Source organism: Genypterus blacodes, unplaced genomic scaffold (genome assembly GCF_046128005.1).
Source record: "Genypterus blacodes isolate CSIRO-AG114 ecotype Tasmania unplaced genomic scaffold, CSIRO-AGI_Gbla_v1 ptg000058l_1, whole genome shotgun sequence".
NCBI lineage: Eukaryota > Metazoa > Chordata > Actinopteri > Ophidiiformes > Ophidiidae > Genypterus > Genypterus blacodes.
The window spans coordinates 2,374,507-2,395,336 of NW_027466870.1; the positions used below are offsets into that span (position 1 = coordinate 2,374,507).

The 20,830-nt window shown below is 44.9% G+C and overlaps 2 protein-coding genes across 4 annotated transcripts in view; one reads left to right on the forward strand and one right to left on the reverse strand.

The window, feature by feature from the left end:
- Positions 1 to 17,793, forward strand: part of LOC143002661 (3',5'-cyclic-AMP phosphodiesterase 4C-like) — a 62,765-nt gene extending 44,972 nt beyond the window's left edge. For 2 of the 3 annotated variants that reach the window (XM_076152920.1, XM_076152921.1), the window contains 14 exons: positions 4,667 to 4,861; positions 6,530 to 6,566; positions 6,797 to 6,870; positions 6,949 to 6,998; positions 7,247 to 7,359; positions 8,976 to 9,069; positions 11,115 to 11,287; positions 11,372 to 11,470; positions 11,561 to 11,725; positions 12,005 to 12,104; positions 12,330 to 12,484; positions 12,632 to 12,754; positions 13,296 to 13,478; positions 13,595 to 17,793. In XM_076152920.1, the coding sequence (XP_076009035.1) occupies positions 4,667 to 4,861; positions 6,530 to 6,566; positions 6,797 to 6,870; positions 6,949 to 6,998; positions 7,247 to 7,359; positions 8,976 to 9,069; positions 11,115 to 11,287; positions 11,372 to 11,470; positions 11,561 to 11,725; positions 12,005 to 12,104; positions 12,330 to 12,484; positions 12,632 to 12,754; positions 13,296 to 13,478; positions 13,595 to 14,185 (2,152 nt within the window). In that variant the 3' untranslated portion in view covers positions 14,186 to 17,793. Of the gene's footprint in view, positions 1 to 4,666; positions 4,862 to 5,477; positions 5,520 to 6,529; positions 6,567 to 6,796; positions 6,871 to 6,948; positions 6,999 to 7,246; positions 7,360 to 8,975; positions 9,070 to 11,114; positions 11,288 to 11,371; positions 11,471 to 11,560; positions 11,726 to 12,004; positions 12,105 to 12,329; positions 12,485 to 12,631; positions 12,755 to 13,295; positions 13,479 to 13,594 lie in introns of all 3 variants that reach the window. The other variant, XM_076152922.1, reaches the window with a different exon arrangement.
- A 439-nt stretch (positions 17,794 to 18,232) lies between these two features.
- Positions 18,233 to 20,228, reverse strand: ifi30b (IFI30 lysosomal thiol reductase b). Its single transcript, XM_076153103.1, has 7 exons — positions 20,097 to 20,228; positions 19,310 to 19,498; positions 19,098 to 19,169; positions 18,924 to 19,013; positions 18,664 to 18,816; positions 18,438 to 18,506; positions 18,233 to 18,292 (listed from the first exon to the last, which is right to left on the reverse strand). The coding sequence occupies exons 1-7, from the start codon at positions 20,226 to 20,228 to the stop codon at positions 18,233 to 18,235; spliced, it is 765 nt and encodes a 254-aa protein (XP_076009218.1).
- Between the last annotated feature and the right edge of the window lie 602 nt (positions 20,229 to 20,830).

Below are 20,830 nucleotides of genomic sequence, written 5' to 3' on the forward strand. Positions count from 1 at the left end.
CAGCTGGCATGACTGGACGTAACCTTTTCCTCCCCTCGGCTATATTTAGAGACACACATGAGCTGCTCTGAGATCAGATGTTGATGTTGGATGTGCAGTGTTTGCTGTGTTTGGACAGTGATCTGCACCGGCTGGTCAGGTGAATGGAAACAACGACACACACTTCAGCCAGTTGAGGCGCTCACTTTCACTCCGGGACAGTTGAACAGTAGAGCGTCATGTTTTAGTTATTTGTTCAAATGCAACAACAAGGTGCAGCTTTACACACCCAGCTATTCTCAGTTGTACACTCTTTGTTTTTCTGCTCATGCTTCAGCTTCTAGTTTCAAACCAGCAACCTTTTTCAAGTCGCACAAACCGCAGTACACAAGTGTCGTGTTTGTGTTTCCACTGTCTTGCTGCCGACTTCTTTTCGCGTCTGCCACACAGAACGTAAAGTCGCACACACACACTGACAGAGAAAGGAAAGATCTGTTTGGCGAAGTGGGGGGGCAGTGGGTTGTTTTTCTGCTGGTTTCAGATCAAATGTACAATAGAATGGAGGTGTAAAGCAAAACAAGTCCTCTGTGCTCCCTCTAGTCTCTCCCCGCACACACACACACACACACACACACATGGAGTAACCCTCTGTTCGTCTGTTTTCCTCCTCTGCTCTCCTCTTGCCTCCTTCCTGGTGTGATGTTTGAGGCCCCTCGGCCAATTCCCACGCCACAAGGAAAGAAAACAGGAGGGAGTGTGTGTGTGTGTGTGTGTGTGTGTGTGTGTGTGTGTGTGTGTGTGTGTGTGTGTGTGTGTGTGTGTGTGTGTGTGTGTGTGTGTGTGTGTGTGTGTGTGTGTGTGTGTGTGTGTGTGTGTGTGTGCGTGCGTGCGTGCGTGTGTGTGTGCGTGCGTGTGCATGTATATGTATGTGTGGGTTGACCTTTCCCCATGGGTCTGTGTCATTCCCCATCAAATAACATCTGGCCCTCACTTGAGCTTTGTGTATCAGGCCTCTCACACACACTCGCACACACGCGTGCACGCACACACACACACACACACACACACACACACACATAGTTCTTTAAATCCCTCTGTGTCGTTTCCCATGAGCATAACAACAGTTGAGTTGGGACTCTTGAGTTTCCGACCCCAAAGCTTTCAACTTTCTTTTATAGTTACAGAAACTTTCCCAAAAAGAGCGTCATCTCTCACTTCTTCAAACCGCATCATTTCCTCTAAACTGTTACATGTTTGTTTACACGTGCTTTGGCTCATCTGATCAGAACAAAACTAACGGTTTAAATATTATAAGATGATACTACTCATAAACGTATTTCATTCTACTTTTACCATTTTTATGTTGTTTTTACAGTTAAGCAAAGCGTGGTATTGAGCCTCTCTGCTGTCTCTTAATGTGGCAGTGTGACCTGCAGTCCTCACTTTGGCCACTGCACATAAATCACTTCAGTATTACACGTATGTGCCAAGCAGGAAGAAGGTCACTCACCTTTCTGTGTGCCTGTATGCGGCTCTTTTCCCATTTCACTTTCACAACTGCATCATTGATTGATTGTGTCTCGTGCTTGCAGCTATTTGGTTGTCATTTATGTGTAATTGCAGGGTGATGGCTGATGCTGAAAACAGTTCACACATTAGAAGTGTTGTCCAAGTCTAATTCCTGCACTAAGCTGACTGCCAGCAAAGACAAACACATAAACACACATTCTGATAAATGATATGAATGGAATTTTCTGTTCTCCTTTAAACTGCAGTTCTCTGTATTTAGTTTACAAAAAAAAGAAAAAAAGGAGGGAAGACGCAGCGATGAGGAGTAAACTAGCTAAACATCCTGGGAACAAAATCAAAGGTTAGGGATGTGGGTGTTTGGGGCGTGTGTGTGTGTGTGTGTGTGTATATGTATGTATGTATGTGTGTGTGTGTGTGAAAAGTTTAGGAAAACAGAGCAAAAGAGAGAGAGGGGAGCTGTCATGTACGTCAGAGAAATTGAGAACAATGCTTGAGGCAGGAGACAGACCAAGGTCAACTTGTTATGCAGCTCTAACTGAACAAGACGCCAGTGCGCCTGTCTGTCTGTCTGTCAGTCTGTTTGTCTCTCTGTCAATATGTCTGCCTGCCTGCCTAGTCGTAGAAGTGTTATAAGAAGTATTAAAAGTAGTTGTGACAGTAGAAGTAGTAGTTGTGATAGAAGGTCATGATTCTCTAAACGTTACAAGTTCTTCAGACAGAAGCATTAAAAACATTTAAACTCTTGTGTAATACATTTAGTATTCTACAAAATGAAGTTTGCAGCGGCAATATAAAACATCATCACTGGCAGTAAATATCCTGAATGAGCTGCAGAAAAGCTTTTATAGCCTTTATATATTTTCTTAGCCAGAATATTGTTACATAATTCTCCAAGTATCTGTTTGTTTTGGCTGTTTGCTTTACATCGTTTGCTTTTGTTGGCCGCTATACATTTTTATACCTTCCTGCCACAGAAATCTAATATCTCCTCTGGGAGCCATATCCTTTTCTCCTGTTTACTTTTGTCCTCTGTAGTCCATTGTCTCGTATTACCACCTCCATCAAGCCCAAACACATTCATAAACGGTCCAGATATTTTACAAACGCTTTATTATTCATTGCAGCTGCTGGTTTACAGCCTGACTGAACTCCACACTGCAACGGAAAATGAGTGGACGCTTGAGATACATTTGAGAAACGATCTACTGCCAAGGGTGAAAGCTGGAAACAATATTTGATCAAACCCAGTGTTTACTTACTCAAGGAAATGATGCCATATCTCACAAATGCTGATGTGATTCTGCTGTATGATGGTGAGGATAGTGTGAATGCAGTGCAGATGCTTTGGTGAAGGCAGTACCTTGTTTTACTCAGTAGTGGGCGCTGTCACCCTGTCAGATGGCTGAAAGCTTTCAATTACTGCCCGGAATGAATGAATGAATGAATCCCATCGGCCTGCAGTCACAGATGTCCGCCTGCAGCTGTTCACAGGCCAAGGTTCAAGCTTGATTTCCAGTATTCAGGAAACTGAAACTGAAAAGAGAAGTGGCTCAAAGCAGCCAGTCTGTTTTCTTTCATGTACCTGGTGTGGTCTGGTTGCCAGACCCGTAGTTATAAAGAGATCCAGAGGACGGTCTGCTCTCTTCATATGACCCGTCTGCTTTGTGTTCATGCTTTATTCACTTAGTTTTGAGAAAGTGGGCTTGGCATCTGCTCCTATCAAGTTTAGTTGACACTGAATGTTTGGTAGTTGAAGGTGACTGCTCTGGTTTGAGAGATTTATCTTTTATGCCACTTCACTTTAAAAGGAATAAGCCTCTCTGACGTCACAACACCCAAAGATTCTGTTTTTAATATCAATGTCTCAGAACAGATCAGTCTGAACCATATGCCACCTTCACTGCACATTTACTCTTCTCTCTATGCCTGGTATATATTATACTTTATGGGAAAGGTTGTGTATTCGGTTTCGTCAGCAGCCATGTACGCTGCTGAAGTGACCTTGAACCGACACAGAGCATCAGCCAAGTGCCTGAAAGTTATAAGTAAAAGATATTAAGATGAGGAAAATACTGAGTCGAAAAGCTCAACTGCAGACGGGCAGGGGTGTGCGGCATGATGGGATGTTAGGTGGGGGGTTGGATCTACGTATCTTCCTCACAGTCCCTCAGTTCCCCCTTTTCTTCACTGTCAGAGCTATTAATAGCTGCTGACGTCACCGGCCTCCTCTGATGGAGCTTCGTCACGGCAACTACACCAGGGAAGGGGGGGCGAGGGGGTGCCAAGAGGTTTAGGTGTGTGTGTGTTTGGGGGGGTATCATCATTTAGGTAAGCCCTGCTGCTGCGGCTCCGCCTCCAGCTGCCATGTCGCACCAATCAGGGGTGAGAAGCTGAACCACATCACTGTGTTGCATACAGCCGTCCCGAAGACTTTCTCTCTCTCTCTCTCTCTCTCTCCCTCCCTGGCTCTGACTTTGACTCTGTGAATCGGTTCTGCTTCATTCAGCATTGATTGCATAATAGCCATCTCCCATCTTTCATTTATCAGACTGCTGCTATTGCTGGAGTGCTGGAGGCAGGCTGAGCTAAAAATAGACCCAGCAGCCGCCTTCCACTGGTCTGCAGGTCTGTCTGTTATGATGAGGAGGATAATATCACAGATAAGAATAGGTGTAATAGTTGTGAGTGAAACGTTAAAATGTGCTGATATTCACCGTTTCCATTCCATTCTCCATTGTGCTATAATTGTTAAAAGTGAAGAGTGAATAACCAGGCAGTGAGAGTGACTGATCAATGGGATCCAGTGTGTCCCTGAGCGAGGCACAGCTCAGTGAGCGGATCAGGTGGCTGAATGAGGCTCAGGCTGAAAAAATGGAGATCAGAAAGGAAGGTCATATATACACACACGCTTCTTTGCCTCATTTAGATCTTTATAACCCCCAACCACTCTGCTTTTACAGCAATCTACACACTTCTAGATCCACTGCAAATATGTGTTAGCAGTTATGATAAGGATTTTTAACATGGAGCTTTTTAATGTGATGGCTGTCATGGGGTGATTGTGATCGATTTTGTCTTCTTGTCATTATTTTCCTTCTGAAACTATATAAATATAACATTCTCTCCTCTCTTCTCCTCTCCTCTCCTCTCTCTTCAGTTTTGACGTGGAGAATGGCTTGTCTGTGGGGGGTCGCAGTCCTCTGGACTCTCAGACCAGTCCCAGTTCTGGTCTGGTCCTCCAGGCCAACTTCCCACACAGTCAGCGGCGTGAGTCCTTCCTCTACCGATCCGACTCCGACTTCGACCTGTCGCCCAAAACCATGTCCCGAAACTCCTCCACCGCCAGTGACCTGTGAGTGTTCTTAACCCTCTGTCTGCTTCAACATCAATAAATCATTATCTTATTAATTTCTACGCTTAATTACAATAAACAAACAAGACACTGGGCCTGAAGCTTCTTATCTTTATTGGCCTCCACTGTTCTCTGCATTTTATGCTTTCACTCCATTTTGTAGGGAAATCTAGTGGTTTGCTTTATAACGCAAAAGTGACTTAAGAAGCTTCAGAGTTTTCCTAGCAGTGAAGGATGGGGGGAATAAGGGGCAAATGGAAAAAAACTCAACAGGCAGAGAAGCTTATAAAATAATGTCTCTCAGTCATGGTATATTGATGTTAAAACACAGTAGATTTTTATCTTTTGTTATTATTTCTTCATGTTGGCCTATCTCAGGTCTTTTCACACTATATGAATATCAAACATACAGAGTTTTGCATCTGGCTGTAAAGAGGTTTCCGGTCTTTAAACTCCAGTCGTACCTCTGGGAAATCCAACAGAATCATTTTTTTTTAATCTAGCCTGTGCCTGTTTATGCAGCTAAAGACAAATCTGTGCAGCCAAGAGTCTCTTTGAAGCCAGAGTGTAAACGGGGCCTTGATATCAATCGCTGTTGCTGCTTTGTTTTCTGAAGGGAGGAGGGATTGAAGCATCGGGAAGTCAGTTGGCTACCTCGGTGAGACATAGTGTGAAGACTGCTGTGATTCTGTCTCTCTTGGCTCTGACATCTTCTCAGAGTTTATACACACCACCAGTGCTGTCCAACCACCTGCATGTCTGCTTCACACCACAGCCTGTAAATCAGGTTTTTTGGAGCCTCGTCTCCAAAATCATCAGAACGCAATGTTTCTTCAGGAACCAAACATTCCCACCAACTATTTCAAAATGCTGACATTTAACACAAAGAGGAACAAAATGTCTCCGGAAATGAGAGCAAATATTCACACCAGAAGAGCTTTGGAAATGTGTTTTCAGAGCAAAGCAGGACGATATTGTCCCAAGCAGCACCATCACATCTTTCATTTCTAAATGTACACACTGATTTGAGTCTCTCTAGCTACATTACGGTAGCTAGCAGACATTTGGTCTCCAGCAACAGGTTAATCTATGAGCAATGTACTCCTGCAGTCATAAAATATCAGAATCTGTTACAGTATTTGTCAGTCCTGCATGAATTTGCCTTGAAGCCTTACCGGTTGCTAAGTGCATGTCATGACCACAACCTTTCAGATGAGTTGCCTTGATCTCACAGCACCAAAGGCATGAACTCTGCTCCTCTCCTGCACCTTGTGGTTCTAGTTCTACAAACTTGGAAAATATGAATTATGGGCCCTTCTCCAGCTACTTCTCTGAGTGGTATTGACCTGAAAAAATGTGAAAAGCACCAGGTCAGTTTAGAAACAAACAGAGTGCAGTCCAGTCAGTTTTTAAGTGGTAATTATTTTCCAAGACACAGTTTTATATGCAAACAAACAAGCAAATCAAGTCAAGAGGATCGGCAGGCCAGCTTGTTAGTCTTCTATAAACTACCATTCCTTTATATCTGCGATGCATTTGTACAATGTTTGTACGACTACTACTACAATCTCTCGTGTGCTCTTTCCCTATCCAGTGTGTTTTACCAACAATAGGTCTCTACCCAAGATTTCTCACTTTGCTTTTTGTGTTTCTCTGTGGTTTTTGCAGGCATGGAGAAGACATGATAGTGACTCCATTTGCACAGGTCAGTGGCACTGTTCACCTCGTTCTTCAACGCAGCGTCATGCATCACCTGTTCTGTGCATTTGGTGCTCGGTGCTCACTTATGTTACTGTACATAAATGTCAAGGCATTGTAGTTTGCATTGTAGTTTAGAAATGAAATATGTCTTCCATATCTCCAGCCCCCCGCCCCCTCCCGTGTGTCTCCAGCAAAACATGACTCTCTCCCTCCTTCTCTTTCACTCTATTTTAGGTTCTTGCAAGTTTGCGAACAGTGAGAAGTAATTTTGCCGTTTTGACACACCTGCAAGACCGAGTAGCCAACAAGTAAGAAGACCTAAACTGATTGGATGAGTTGTCATTTCCCTGATATTCCTCTAAAACCGTGTGTGTTGCTCGTCACAGGCGGCCGTCGGCCAGCACCCAGCCACCCATGTGTAAGCCAACTCTCACAGGTCAGTGTTAACGTCACTGTACGGAGGGATGATGTCCATTTTGTTGTCTGTGTGTTCATCTCCTGAAAGCATTTTAAACTGTTCATGTATCACTGATGTAACTTCAGTGTTTATACGTTAATGTCAGGGTGATATCAGTGCTGCTCAACAGGCTTCTTTTTCATTTTCAACCACAATAATGTAACGCTGTTGTGCTTAACCTTGGCTGACCTGGAACGTGTGTGTGTGTATGACCTCTGACCTTTCAGAGGAGCCCTGCCAGAAGCTGGCGGTGGAGACAATGGAGGAGCTGGACTGGTGTTTGGACCAGCTGGAGACCCTGCAGACCAGACACTCAGTCAGTGAGATGGCATCCAATAAGGTGAGACAACATCAAGCTCAGATTCGTATCAAAGAGGCTCTGGAAACCAAACTCAGTATGTTCACATGTATGGTTGAAGGTCCTAAACTGAAGTTGAAGGTTCTGGGCTGTGATTTTGTCGTTCCCATTGCTGGTCATGAACATCAGATCTGGGAGGGAAGAAGTTTGAGATTCATCTGTAGGAGGCAGAGAGCAAGAGGCTCAGACTCATGAATGGTGTGTGTGTGTGTGAAAGAGTTAATCAGCATCTCCTCACTGCATCTCTGCCCCAGCTGGCTGCTAACGCAGGTCCCCCACACACACCCCTCCCTCCTCCACCACCGGCCAATCAGATCTCTCTCCTCCACCCAGCCCCCGAGTCTGGGCAAATCTGATTGGACAGAGAGTGTGACAGAGCATGCAGAGCAATGGGGAGGGTGTTTTCCTAAGAGTGTGTCCCTCATTCGCCCTCCCTCCCTCTCTCTCTCTCTCTCTCTCTCACCCGCTTTATGTTTTTCATTGACAGTGTGTGACAGTAGCCTGACGAGCGACTGCAGTCACACCCTTGGTCACTCGCTCTGATAGACCACACACCCTCACCCTCACCCCCACCCCACCCCTCAACCCAGGACGTCATGTAATGGGACACTTGGAACTTTTATACCCAAACAGACTTCTTTTCAGATTTAAAACCTCCGTTCTGAATGTGCAGCAGACCAGAGCGAGCACATCACAGCCTTTCACTGATCAAGCAAACTCGTCTGCTCATTGATTTGGATTGTAACAGCCTCTAAAATCAACATGTTTGAGTCGTCATGTCTGCGGCGGCTCTCTGGATTTGTCCGTGCAGGAGACTCAGACAGGTGAGAGACGAGAGAGGAGTGCAGCCGGGACGCCTTTGTTTACACGGCCATCTGATTGATCAGCAGTGCAGACGGTGCAGGGGCTGAATGCAGAGGGTGCCTGTCAGCTGCATCTGACTCGGGACTGCTTCCACAAATGGGGTGTGAAGCTGTTTGTGTGTGTGTGAGGGAGGGAGAGAGAGATGAGTGCTAGAGGGGAAAGCTGTCATGATTTTGTAAAACAGATTCTCAACAGATGTGGCTTTGTTTATACCTGCAGGAATGTGTGTGTGTGTGTGTGTGTGTGTGTGTGTGTATGTGTGTGTGTGTGAGACATAGTAGCTGTGTTAACCACTGAACCAATGCAGTGTGTCTGGCTGCCCTCCTATCACCAATAATAGTCCCTCCCTCCCCCTCCAGCCTCCACGTGCCATAGCTGTTATATAATCACTGCTACGCTACAATCAAACTCAGAAGGACACTCTGGACGTTTCTCTGTTCAAATGTTTTGGCATTAAATAACTCTCTCAACAACAACAACAACAATAACCCTCCCTTAAATGTGTATTAAGATCCCTTTCCTCATGTATTTACCTTTGCATTACATACATGTCTCTACATCTCTCATTGGTGTTGTTTGTATTTCTGCCTGTGCTGTTATGGCGATACCATAACAGAATGAAGTTCATTTACCATCAGTTTACCTTCTTATAGAGCTTTGTGCTGGGTCTGGAGCCGGTGATGTGTGGTGCCTGTATAAAGCTTAACCACCTCTCCCTTGTTATGTCCATCCAGTTTAAGAGGATGCTAAACCGTGAGCTGACCCAGCTATCAGAGACCAGCCGCTCAGGGAACCAGGTGTCAGAGTTCATCGCCAACACCTTTCTGGGTGAGTTTTATTACAAAGCAGAAAACAGCACCGGAGAAAGTCCTGCATCTCATTTACATTCAAGAAGCTCAACTGTTTTCATCATTGAAAGAAAGGATAAAACTATCCAGTAAACCAGTACCAGTATATTAATTTTACAATGTAAAATTGAAAATGGAGTTTCTCCTCCAATGACCAAAGTCAAAATCTGAGAAGATGTGTTTTGAATGGACATGATAATGAGACTTGAACAGTAAACTGTCTGCCTATCATTAGGAAGTCAAGCATGAGTATTCATTGCATGTAAAGAAAACAGTAGAAAAGAAAGTAAAGAAAATGCACAATAAAGTGGATAACAACATAACAGAGGACATTTTAAAGGAACTTTATCTACAAGGGAAAAGTTACAGGATTTAGGAAGGAAAGAGGAGAAGAGAATTGTTAAGAAATCTTTTAAAAGCAAGGCAGAGGAGAGCAAAGGAGAGAAGGTGTTTGAAGGAGAGGAAGCTTTGAGGGAGGATTTCAGAATGGAGATGCAGAGAGCAGGTTTCTAAATGAGAGGGAGGAGCAAAGGAGTGACAGGCAGGAAAACAGGAGAGGAAGAGAAGAGATGTCTTTACGGAGAGGAGAGATCGAGAAGTGAGTTTTTTTCCTATGAAAGAGAAGCAGGCACAGCGACAGACAGCATTCCCGGACACATTGTGTGACGTTGTCGTAGCAACAGGGTGCAGTATTATTAGACGGTGTGTTGCGTCAATAGGAGGCTCAGTCTTCAACAGCCCTGGAAGCATGGACGTCCAGCCGGATGAGGATGAAGCCGTTGCTTGGCTGCCGTTTTGATATGTCAAGAAATGAACACCATGGCTTTTGGTGTGAGGAAGAGGAGGCTCTGTGAAAGAGGTGAGAGGGAGCAGACAGCGCCTCCTGCCACACTGCCTCTCAGGTCACTGTGCATCCATATGGCGGCGTCTGGTTAAATCTGGGCTCAGATCTGGACAGGAATGATTCCTACTGTGTTAGAAATGAAACGGTGGCTGGGAAACACTGAGGATGATGCATGGACGTGAGGTAAAGCAGGCTGGCTGTACATGGAGACCCTCCTCTCCTGCTAAATGGATCATAATCACCTTGCTTTGCATAGAAATGGATGAGTCATTTTCAGCACAACCCTGTCTGCTAGGACAGCACATGTGTGTGTGTGTGTGTGTGTGTGTCAATCTTGAAGGAATCATATAGAAACGATGCTGCTGCTGTCAGTGGAAACCTCCGTTTTTTCTTTTTTTTCTCTCCTATATTTTAGCTTTTAAGGATTATATTCTGCTTTGTCGGTTATTCAAAAACTCCAACCTCTTGAAGTGATAAGATCCTCTCAGACAACATGGCACATGCTTTGTCATCCGGTCTATTCTGTCTATTTCTGTGAGTTTCCCTCCTGCTTTCTCCTGCCGTCTCTGCTGCTCCATGACACGCAGACTCTGCATCATGAGTCCAGTTGTTTAACAGGTCCCGACTGCAACTATGGTGATAAGACGCACAAATGCCCGGTTATCTAAATGAGATGCATAGCAGTGTTGAAAATGTCACATCCGTCTTCATGTTTGTCGGCGTGATATTCAGGTGATTTTGTGAGTGAACAGTGACACACAGGCGCTATTATAGAAAGATCGACTTCAGACGTCCTCTATCCTTGACTCACCTCAGCTGAGAGGAGGGAAGTGGAGCCTCACTGGACAGAGCATGGGTCTAGTATGCATAGTATACATCAATCAGGCTTTAACACGCCTATGTCTGTGTAATGATGACATATTTGAACTGTGTCATGATGAATGCAGCATATTCAGCTAAGCTCTTAAACACTGGGCTGACATTGTCATTACATCACTTTGGTACGGGTGTAAACTGGAAGTGCTAATATTTGGTTGTCCATAGCGATAACAGGCAGGAAGGAAGAAGGCGGAAACGTTGCTTCCACATCCAGTAGTATTTATGTCTCTGTAGTATCTCTGTTCACTTTTCTAAATAATGTGTGGGTGCGTCGGCGTTGTGTCTGTGTGTGTGTTTTGCAGACAAACAGCATGATGTGGAGATCCTGTCTCCACCTCCGAAGGAGAAGGAGAAGAAGAAGAGGCCCATGTCACAGATCAGTGGAGTGAAGAAGCCCACCCAGAGCCCCAGTCTGGCACCCACCTGCATCCCCCGCTTTGGAGTCAGCGCACCGCACGAGAGCCTTCTGTCTAAAGTGGGTCTACACACATTCACACACACAAACGTAGGTACAAAAACATGCTGTGTCTAATTGAAGTCTGCTGTTTGTCTTTTCCAGGAGATTGAGGAGCTCAATCGCTGGGGTCTGGATATATTCAAGGTATCCGAATTTTCCGGAAACCGCCCGCTGACGGTGATCATGTACTCCATCTTCCAGGTAGGAGGAGCTCAGCTAGAATCCTCCTCTTCTCTCCACACCTCCTTCTTTGGCCAATAAGCTTGATTCTCGACTCTCCTCACTTCTCAGGAGCGAGACCTTCTAAAAACCTTTAAGATCCCTGTCGACACCTTCATCACATTGATGATGACCTTGGAGGACCACTACCATGCCGACGTAGCCTACCACAACAACATCCATGCTGCTGATGTGGTGCAGTCCACCCACGTCCTCCTGTCCACCCCGGCTCTGGAGGTACGCTGGGGAAGCTGTTCTATAGATTTTACAGTCACTCCAGTGGTGCTGACATGAAGGGTTAATGTAGCAAAGTGTAGAAGACCCATGCATTTCAAAAGGACTGTATACTTTTGAACCTCCTCTCCAGTTTACATCAGTGTTTTGGATGCACTGGGACATCAATCAGCTTTTTGAACTTTTATACCCGACTGATTCATTTCTGCGCTGTAGTTCAGCTCTGACGTCTCAATCTCAATCTCAAACATGTTATATTGATGTGTTTTCTGTCTGTCCCAGGCAGTGTTCACTGACCTGGAGATCATGGCTGTTCTGTTTGCGAGTGCCATCCATGACGTCGACCACCCAGGAGTCACCAACCAGTTCCTCATTAACACCAGTGGGTTTCCCTTCTGTCTCTGTCCTAAATCTATCAGAGCAGATGTGTCTTAAAACCACTTTAAGATATGTTTTCAGTTGACCTAATCTGACTCGGAGGGAGGAAACTGGAACACCTAGTGGGGAAATATGCTAATTCCACCAAGACCACCAAGTCCACTATGAGCAATACTTGTGAGTGGCGATGACGTTGGTGTTCTTATATCCTCCACTTCCTCCTCTGCAGGTTCGGAGCTGGCACTGATGTATAACGATGCCTCTGTGCTGGAGAACCATCACCTGGCTGTGGGCTTCAAACTGCTCCAGGAAGACAACTGTGACATCTTCCAGAACCTCAGCAAGAAACAGAGGGAGTCCACTCGTAAGATGGTCATCGATATGGTGAGAGGGCTGCACTTCATACGTGCCAGTACATTAGCTTACGACTTCATGATTCATACCAATGGCCATATTGTTTATGATTATGATCAGTTACAGTAGAATGAAGTGCATCATGTGTGTGTTGTGTTGTGTTGTTGTCCTCCTCAGGTGCTCGCCACAGACATGTCCAAACACATGAACTTCCTAGCAGACATGAAGACCATGGTAGAGACCAAGAAGGTGACCAGTCTGGGAGTCCTGCTGCTGGATAACTACTCTGACCGCATTCAGGTTAGAGCGCCCCCTGTTGATACTGAAGAGGAGAATACACAGTGATATGGATGGAGCAGCTGACTTGAGAAGGAACTTGGAAAGAGAGTCGATCATTTTGTAAGACGCTGTTGCTGTTGTAGTTGAGTAAAATGACTCAAGTGACTGCGACTACCTGGTTGGTGATAATATCCAAATGATTATTAGTCAAAATGAGCAGTGAATAATAAGCAGTAGTTGTCAGTCACACAGCGTCTTTACTACATGGACACAAAGCAAACTGCTGTGAGAACGTTCAGCCAGACAGTCTGTGGGAAAGTGCTGCTGCCTGCTGGACACGAGAGTCACTGCATCTTAGTGTCTAGATAACGTATCCAGTGTGTTTCCGGTCTCAGCTTAGAGCTTTGATTTGTGCAGCTGTGTGTGATGGTAAACGTTTATTTGATTTAATGTCAACATGTAACTCAACACTGTTATTGTGGTAGCAAAGATTTTGGAGCTGGGCCTCTGTGCGTTCACAAATGAGCTCCCATCAGCCCCTGACTGAGTGTTTCCTGTGCAGGTTCTGCAGAACATGGTCCACTGTGCCGACCTGAGCAACCCAACCAAACCACTGGAGCTTTACCGGCAGTGGACCGACCGCATCATGGTGGAGTTCTTCACCCAGGGAGACAGAGAGCGGGACAAGGGCATGGAGATCAGTCCAATGTGTGACAAACACAACGCCTCCATCGAGAAGAGCCAGGTGATGCATTACTCTCATGTGCACGTGTTAGGATGAAGATCATGTTTATGTTATATTGTGTTTAATCTCTGCTGTGTTTGTCCTTTTATCATTGCTGATGTAATGCTGATGATCAGGTGGGCTTCATTGACTACATAGTCCACCCTCTCTGGGAGACGTGGGCGGACTTGGTGCACCCTGACGCCCAGGACATCCTGGACACCCTGGAGGACAACAGGGAGTGGTACCAGAGCATGATCCCCCGCAGCCCCTCCCCTTGCAGTCCTGAGGAGCACCACAGTGAGGGGGGGCCAGGAGGAGGACCGGTCGGGATGGGAACCACAACCCATCCAGGAGGGGGAGGAGGAGGGGACAAATTCCAGTTTGAACTCACCCTGGAAGAAGAGGAGGAGGAGGAGGAGGAGGAGGAAGAGGAGGTAGATGAGGTAGATTCTGACCTGGAGAGCCCCCCGGAGGAGGAGCACCAGCGAGGCAGGGAGCAGCACCAGGATTCCTCTTCCCCGTCCTTGTCCCCGGACCCCCGCAGTAGCAGCAGATACCGCCCCCCTTCGCCCCACCCGTCACGGACCCTGAACCTGGCTGCCATGTCGGTGCGGAGCCCCCGCCCCCACAGGACGCTGGGCTCTCCGGGGCTGGAAGGCGCCGACAGAGACAGAGAACTGAGCCAGGAGGGCGAGGGCGTGGCCTGCCTGCGTATGGGAACGTAACAGCCAGCACAACCTGCCCCGCCTCACAGGAGAGAGGAGGGGGCAGGGCAGGCCTTTTTCTCTAAAGTCTGTAAAATCACCACAGTCCCTTTACACTGGAGATGTTGCTCTCTGGAAAACAGAGGGACTCCCCGCCCCTCTATGTTTTATTATCTTTATCAACAAGAAGAATCGTTTTAGCCTCTTTTTGGGCGCCTGATAGGCCTTTGTGTCCCGTCCTGCTTCGTTGTAGCTTCAGTCTGGAGTATCTGAGACACAGACTGCTGCATTCTCACTGGGAGGAGGAGGAGAGCCCCGGCTCAATACTCCAACCAGAACATAAAGTCAAAGGAAACGTCTTCCTCCAAATAAGTGTGTGTGACACCCAGACAGGAGCAGAGGGTGAGGGCCGCTCTGGTTCGACAGGGTCTTGGAAATGATTTTGCACCATCATTTTAATTTAGTCCAGTTTGTACAAGTGAGTGTGGTTTCTCTGTCCAGGCCTCTTCAGAATGATGCCAGTGAGGAATTGTTTTACCAAATGCAGGATTTGGACCGCAAGCAGATTTTATGGACCTTAAACCTCAGGGTATGAAAAGAACTAATCTAATGTAGCACGGATGGAGCGGGCACCCCTGACCCCCAAACTGTTTCCTGTTTGATTTTACCTCACACACCACAGAGACACCAAACTGAGATCTTGTTGAATCCGTCTCATCTCTGTATTTGATTGAAACCCTTTAAAAGAGAATTTGGCAACAGAAGCAATGAATCTATAAGCATGTATACTGTAGAGCAGTGTGTAGCAGCACAGAGACGAATCACTAAAGAGGACTGGACCTCAGTCGGTCCTGTAGGAAATCCAAACGACACCACCTGCTGTATGATTAGTTTGATCTTTATTTTTTTACCTGACATGAAAGATTTTTTTAAATGATGTGGTCAGTGTTTTAGATTTGATTTCCGGCGCTCTCGTCTGTGTTTCTGTGCTTGAAAAGCTTTTTTTTTATCAGGGTGCCTCCGCAGTAGCACTTTACCGTCTCTACCCTCCAGCTCTCCTCTTCAGTCACAAAGGGCTTCACCCACTGCAGCCTGCTGACGGCACAATCAGTGCAGGACCTCTGACTCCAGGTACCGGGAGGCAGGGCAGGAAGCTAACACACTCCTAACTCCACAGACCAGTGCCTGCAGGTTGGATATGAGCTGGAATAGCTCCAGCAAATGAACGATTGACAGTCAAGACGGGGTTCACACCAAAATGTTTCAGCTAATTGTCGAGATGGAATTACAAGACTTCTTCCACTGTAGGAAATAACCAGGGACAAAGGGCAAAATCTTTAATAATAGTTATGATTAACTCATGAAATGATTGGGAATGAAGGACAAATTGTTCAACTCCTTTTGAATCCCGACATTGAGGTTCACCAGCTTCACATTTTGTGGCCGGAGAACAAACAAACGTCCTTCACAACCCTAACATGGTAGCAATAACCTCAAACCTACTGTAAGTGACGCATAAGTGAGTTAATCAACAATCTAACTCTTAACATTTGACCAACTGAAGACGTCCCCATATTTCAGACAGTGGAAGACAGCGCTTCTCTCTAAAGGCTCTTATATCTGTAAACTCTGTGAAGTGAGCCTGAGCTTGACTTTGTCCAAAATCAGAAGGCACCTTGTAAATCCAGTAACCCAACTTCTGTTAATTCCCTGCCCTGCTGGAAAGTACTCAAGTAGAGATCACAAGTAAAGGAGCACCGTTTTGACAATGATTGCCTGTAGCCCAAATGAGACAGGCGTGCGTGCGTGCGTGCGTGCGTGCGTGCGTGCGTGCGTGCGTGCGTTGCTCTGTCAGGTTGTCATATTGATCATATTTGGTGATGGATAGTGCTCAACTGGGATAACTGTGTGCCATAAGTGTTGAAACGACACAAAATACCTGCCAGCCTACGATGCTCAACATTTTTACACTAGAGATTTTAACCTGATGATTGTATCAAAGTCTTTATCGACTTTATAGTGTTTAGTTTTTACAACTGATAAATGTAAACAGTATTTAAAGCAGACAATTTATTAGATTTTTTTCTCCAACATAGGATCAGTCTGTCTCAGCTCTTTCGTAATCAGATAGACGAGACTTGAGAATGTGTGTGTAGTTTCAGAGGTTCGTTACTCTTTCTGTACCAAGTAAGCGTTCGGTCCAGAGCAGTGTTTGTCGCCGTCACTGAGGTAGAAAAGCCAGGAAGCAACCGAGCACTACGTAAGATTTTGAGGCATTTCCTGGTTAGGCAGTAGAGAACACTAGAATTACAGAATTACAGCATTGTATTAACTCAGCTAGTAAGCTTTATTACTCAGCCTTACATGTAATAGAAGTCGTTATAGCCTCGTGTTAAAGGAGCGTCACGCAGTTGTTGACATGCACGGCCTCAGATCATCATTTCATTCACTTGAGTTACTCACAACCACAACATTTGTCATGCTGGTTGTTGTAGAGTAACTCCGCTCATTGGATCAATTCAAGGAGCCTTTGATTTCCTTGGAGTGTTTTGCCGATTGCACACTGTTTCCCCCTTCCATTTTATGACAAATTAACTGTAGATGCCTTCAGAAACACGGAACGTCCCATGTGATGAAACTGCCACATCACCCTGACCTCAGGCCAGGCTGGCATGAAGACAGATTATTAAAATGCACACACAAATAGTTTGTTAGAATCCAAAACACACATTCCCTTGCGTTTGCTGAGTACAATCATGCTCACCTTTGACTTTTCAAGGGTCTTAGAAAAGCAAAAACATCACAACTATGTTTTTGTTCAGGTTCACATTATGGGGTCATGCAGCTTCTAGGTGCTCTCTGAGTTTTTACTTTGTCTCATTCAGCTGGAATCCAAACTCTGTTATTACCAAGTTTCAGCCAACAAGCAAACTTCCATGATTTATTGGTGTTAGCATTTTGATTAATAGGCATTTGTCTGACCTGAATATGACCTCAATACACATGAAAACAGCAGCGCCACCAGAAGCTGCTATAGAGCTACAGGCTGAGAAAAATTCACCCCCTTGAAATCTCTTGTAAGAAAATCACTTGAACGTTCATTGTGGCATTTTCACCTGGGGATTTCCGTGGATGTGAACTTTTCGGTGTGGTCAGTCGGCCGAACACACACGCGCACACACACAGATTGGTTTTGAATGATGATCTGGGGCCTTGACACAGATGTTAGAAACAGCTGTGTGTCTCTTTACAGGAACACATCAGTGCCATACAGTGTTAAATGTGTTTGCGGAGCGGCGCTCTCGCTCCGTTGTCGTGCCGTGCTGATTCCTGCCACATTCATGTTCACGCCGTCTCGTTTCCTCAGCCTCTGTGTCGTGCTATAAAGTTCTATAAAGATATTTATTCTTAATAATACATGTCTGTTGAGACAAAGTACTGTAACATAGGACATGTGAGTTATGTTCCGGAGCCTAAAAATCAAGTATACTTTACAAAAATGTGTACATCTGCCACTCCAATGTTTGTCAAAGAAAACAACTATTTTTGTTTCTCATTTTAAGCCAAAAGAGTCTCGGGAGTTCAGGGTGTTTTAAGTGGAGAAAGACAATAAATTATATGGAAATTCATTTGACACCGTCTGGTTTCTTCATCTGTCTTTGTTCGTTACCTTGTGTGATGAGACTTTGTTGTTAAGGAAGTGACTTTTATTGACCCAACTATAATTATGATCAATATATTAGAGGCACGCGGGAAATCGTGTCCTAAAAATCCTGTGAAAGGGCAAAAAGGAGTCGGTTCTTTGCCTCGTGACACAAAAAAACTCAAATCATTTGTGTGTGACATTTAACATTGAACGGTTAGAATGGATTCATTGTAGTAAACAGTGTTAACCCTAAACTCTCCATGCTCACAAAGCTTTTACCAAACATCAACAGCACTTTAAATGTTCTTATGATTCGGCTTAAGTTTTTACAAGAATCAACTTTGAAGATATTGAGTTAGAAATGTAAAGTTAAAAAGCTTTTGATTCTCCAGGAGGCATTTTAGAGATAAGGAGTGTTGGTCTCAGCTGAAGTTTCTCTCCAATCTGACCTGAGCGCCGCTGCAGGCAGGAGGCTTCACCCCCTGCACACACACACACACACACACACACAACCACAGAAGTGAGATCACACAGAACTGAGGAGATACACAGGAAATCACTCAGAATTAGTGTTTAAAAGTTCCATAAAGAAAGTGCAGTAGTTGCAATGACAAAGATGATTCTCACCTGGTAGAGCTGACAGACCAAATGGAAAAGTGACCACATGGCCTTGGCCTCATTCTCTTCTTTGTATTCCTGTAGCGAAACAGTTTATAATGCTTAATCTGATGTCTTGAATCTTTCTTACATATCAAGTGTACAGATCCTGCTTCGTCCTGCTGACTAAACAAATCCTCCCAAACTGATTTATTGTTCAACAAATGCCATCTCATGAGTCTCCGCAGTGTTTTACCCCATTGATGGTGAGCCAGGGGACATGTGTGTGTGCTGGATTCAGTGCTCGAGTCATGACCGCGTTGTTGTGCATCAGTTCATAGCCCAGATTTCCCTTCGAGCAGGCATCAACGCTGGACCACGACACGTTTGGAGCGTACAACTGGAGACACTGAGGGGACAGGACAGAGATGGACAATTACAAACAAGGACTGACTAAAACCTTCTGAGACAATTGAGAGCTCTAACTAACGAGAAGAAGAGAAGTTTAAAACTCACAGGCTGAGCAGCGCTTAGAACATCTGCTGCTGCTTCCATACAGGAGATGATCGGAAAAGCTGAGGGGCCAGTCAGATGAGTGACACAGGCCTGACGGGGGGGAAATATTTACAATACATTTAAAATCAATTTGTGTGGGAAAATGTGCTACATGTGATGAAACACAATGCAAACCTGGATCACGTTTCCATGGCATTCAGCCTCTCCGTGCTGACACACAAAGCGGGAATTCACTGATGAGAACTCCTGGAAGAGAAGCAACAACAATAACTCTCATTACATATATTATGTTCAATTCCTTCATCTAACGCCAGGGATGTTTGCTCTACTAAGCAAAGAAAAGGAAACACTCCCCCCTCCTGGCCATTCGAGGATGGTTTTTGTACCTTGGTGTTACCGTAGGGGACCAAGGTGACAGTCATGATGTCCTGCAACAATGTCCAGGTGGGGAAGAGCTGCTGCGTGATGAAGACTCTAGAAAATGGACACAGACTCTCGTAGTACAACACTACCGCTACTGGAGGAACAGCAGAGTTTGTCCTGGTGGCTTTCAGTTCCATACACTGCTTCTGTACCTGCAAGATCAAACAAGGAACACTTTCTCAGCAGCTCCCTCTTCACTTTGCCCCACCTCACCCGCGATGACAGCGAGATCAACAGGGCCGGCAGTACCTCCTCCTCATCCTCAAGCTGATTAACTGTTCTAATTGTGTTATGTGACCCAGCCAGTCACATGAAAAACCTCCGCTGCTCAATTTATGAAGCATGATCCTCATTTAAACTCAAACCAGAGAAACTCACAACAGACAAACTGGAGTCAAACGTAAACAACAAGGACCTACACAATAGAACAATAACACACACTACAATAACATTGCTTTAGCCCAATCAGAGCTCTGCAATAACAATGCATTTGTAGCTATACAAAGAGTTTAGAAAATTGTCAGTAACATAGATATCGTTCATGAAAGCTTTTAAATCAAAGCAATAGAAAATGAAAGGCATTTTGTTTATTGGCATAAGTAAAATTCTAAGATAGAAAAACAATAACAACCAGCAATTGTTCAATAACCTTCCATATAAACTAGTATGGATCTGTAACTGGACACTTCACGTCACACAGGTCAGGTAAAGAGGTGCGTTTATAGATTCTAATGTGTGTGATCCACTCACCTTGCATTCTATTGCTATTTGCAGCGAGTGGCACCATTGAGACGGAGGATAGTGACACGAGGGTTTGGGATGAGATGTGTCAGTCGTGCACACAAAGAGGCAGAGCGGAAACACAGCCAGCAGCAGTTTCATGCTTGTTGTCAGCTGACGGTCCGGACACAACTGAGAGAGAGAGAGAAAGAGAGCGAGAGAGGGAGGGAGAGAGAGAGAGAGGAAGAGCTGAAGCTGCTCCTCCTCAGATCCATGTGTGAGGTTTTTATAAATGTAATTGTAAATGGGAGTGGATACAAAAAACTGAGTGAAAACAAACAAACTTTGCGAACTTGAACAATTTGAAGCACATGACAAACAGTAATCACATTAATCAGTTTTTTCAGAATCTCTAGAAACGATTTTATTTCAGGTCGCACAGAGTAATACATTACAATGTAGGAAAAAAGATACAATGACAATAAACACAACAATTGCATGATGACAAGGGACTGAATAATACTGAGTTGCCAAAATAGTAGGGATAGTAAAGCTGAAACAAACATGTCAGTGCTCAAAACTTATCTGTCTCATCAGCAGCATGTCCACCTGCTTTCACTAATAGTAGATTAACTGAATGAAGACTTTTGTAATGTCTTTCTCCAATTACATCCATATGTGCAAATGTTTAACATCTAAGTATTCAACCCTACACGTACATTTTCATTTATCAGTGCTTTATAGCTCAAGGCAGTTAGGAGAAC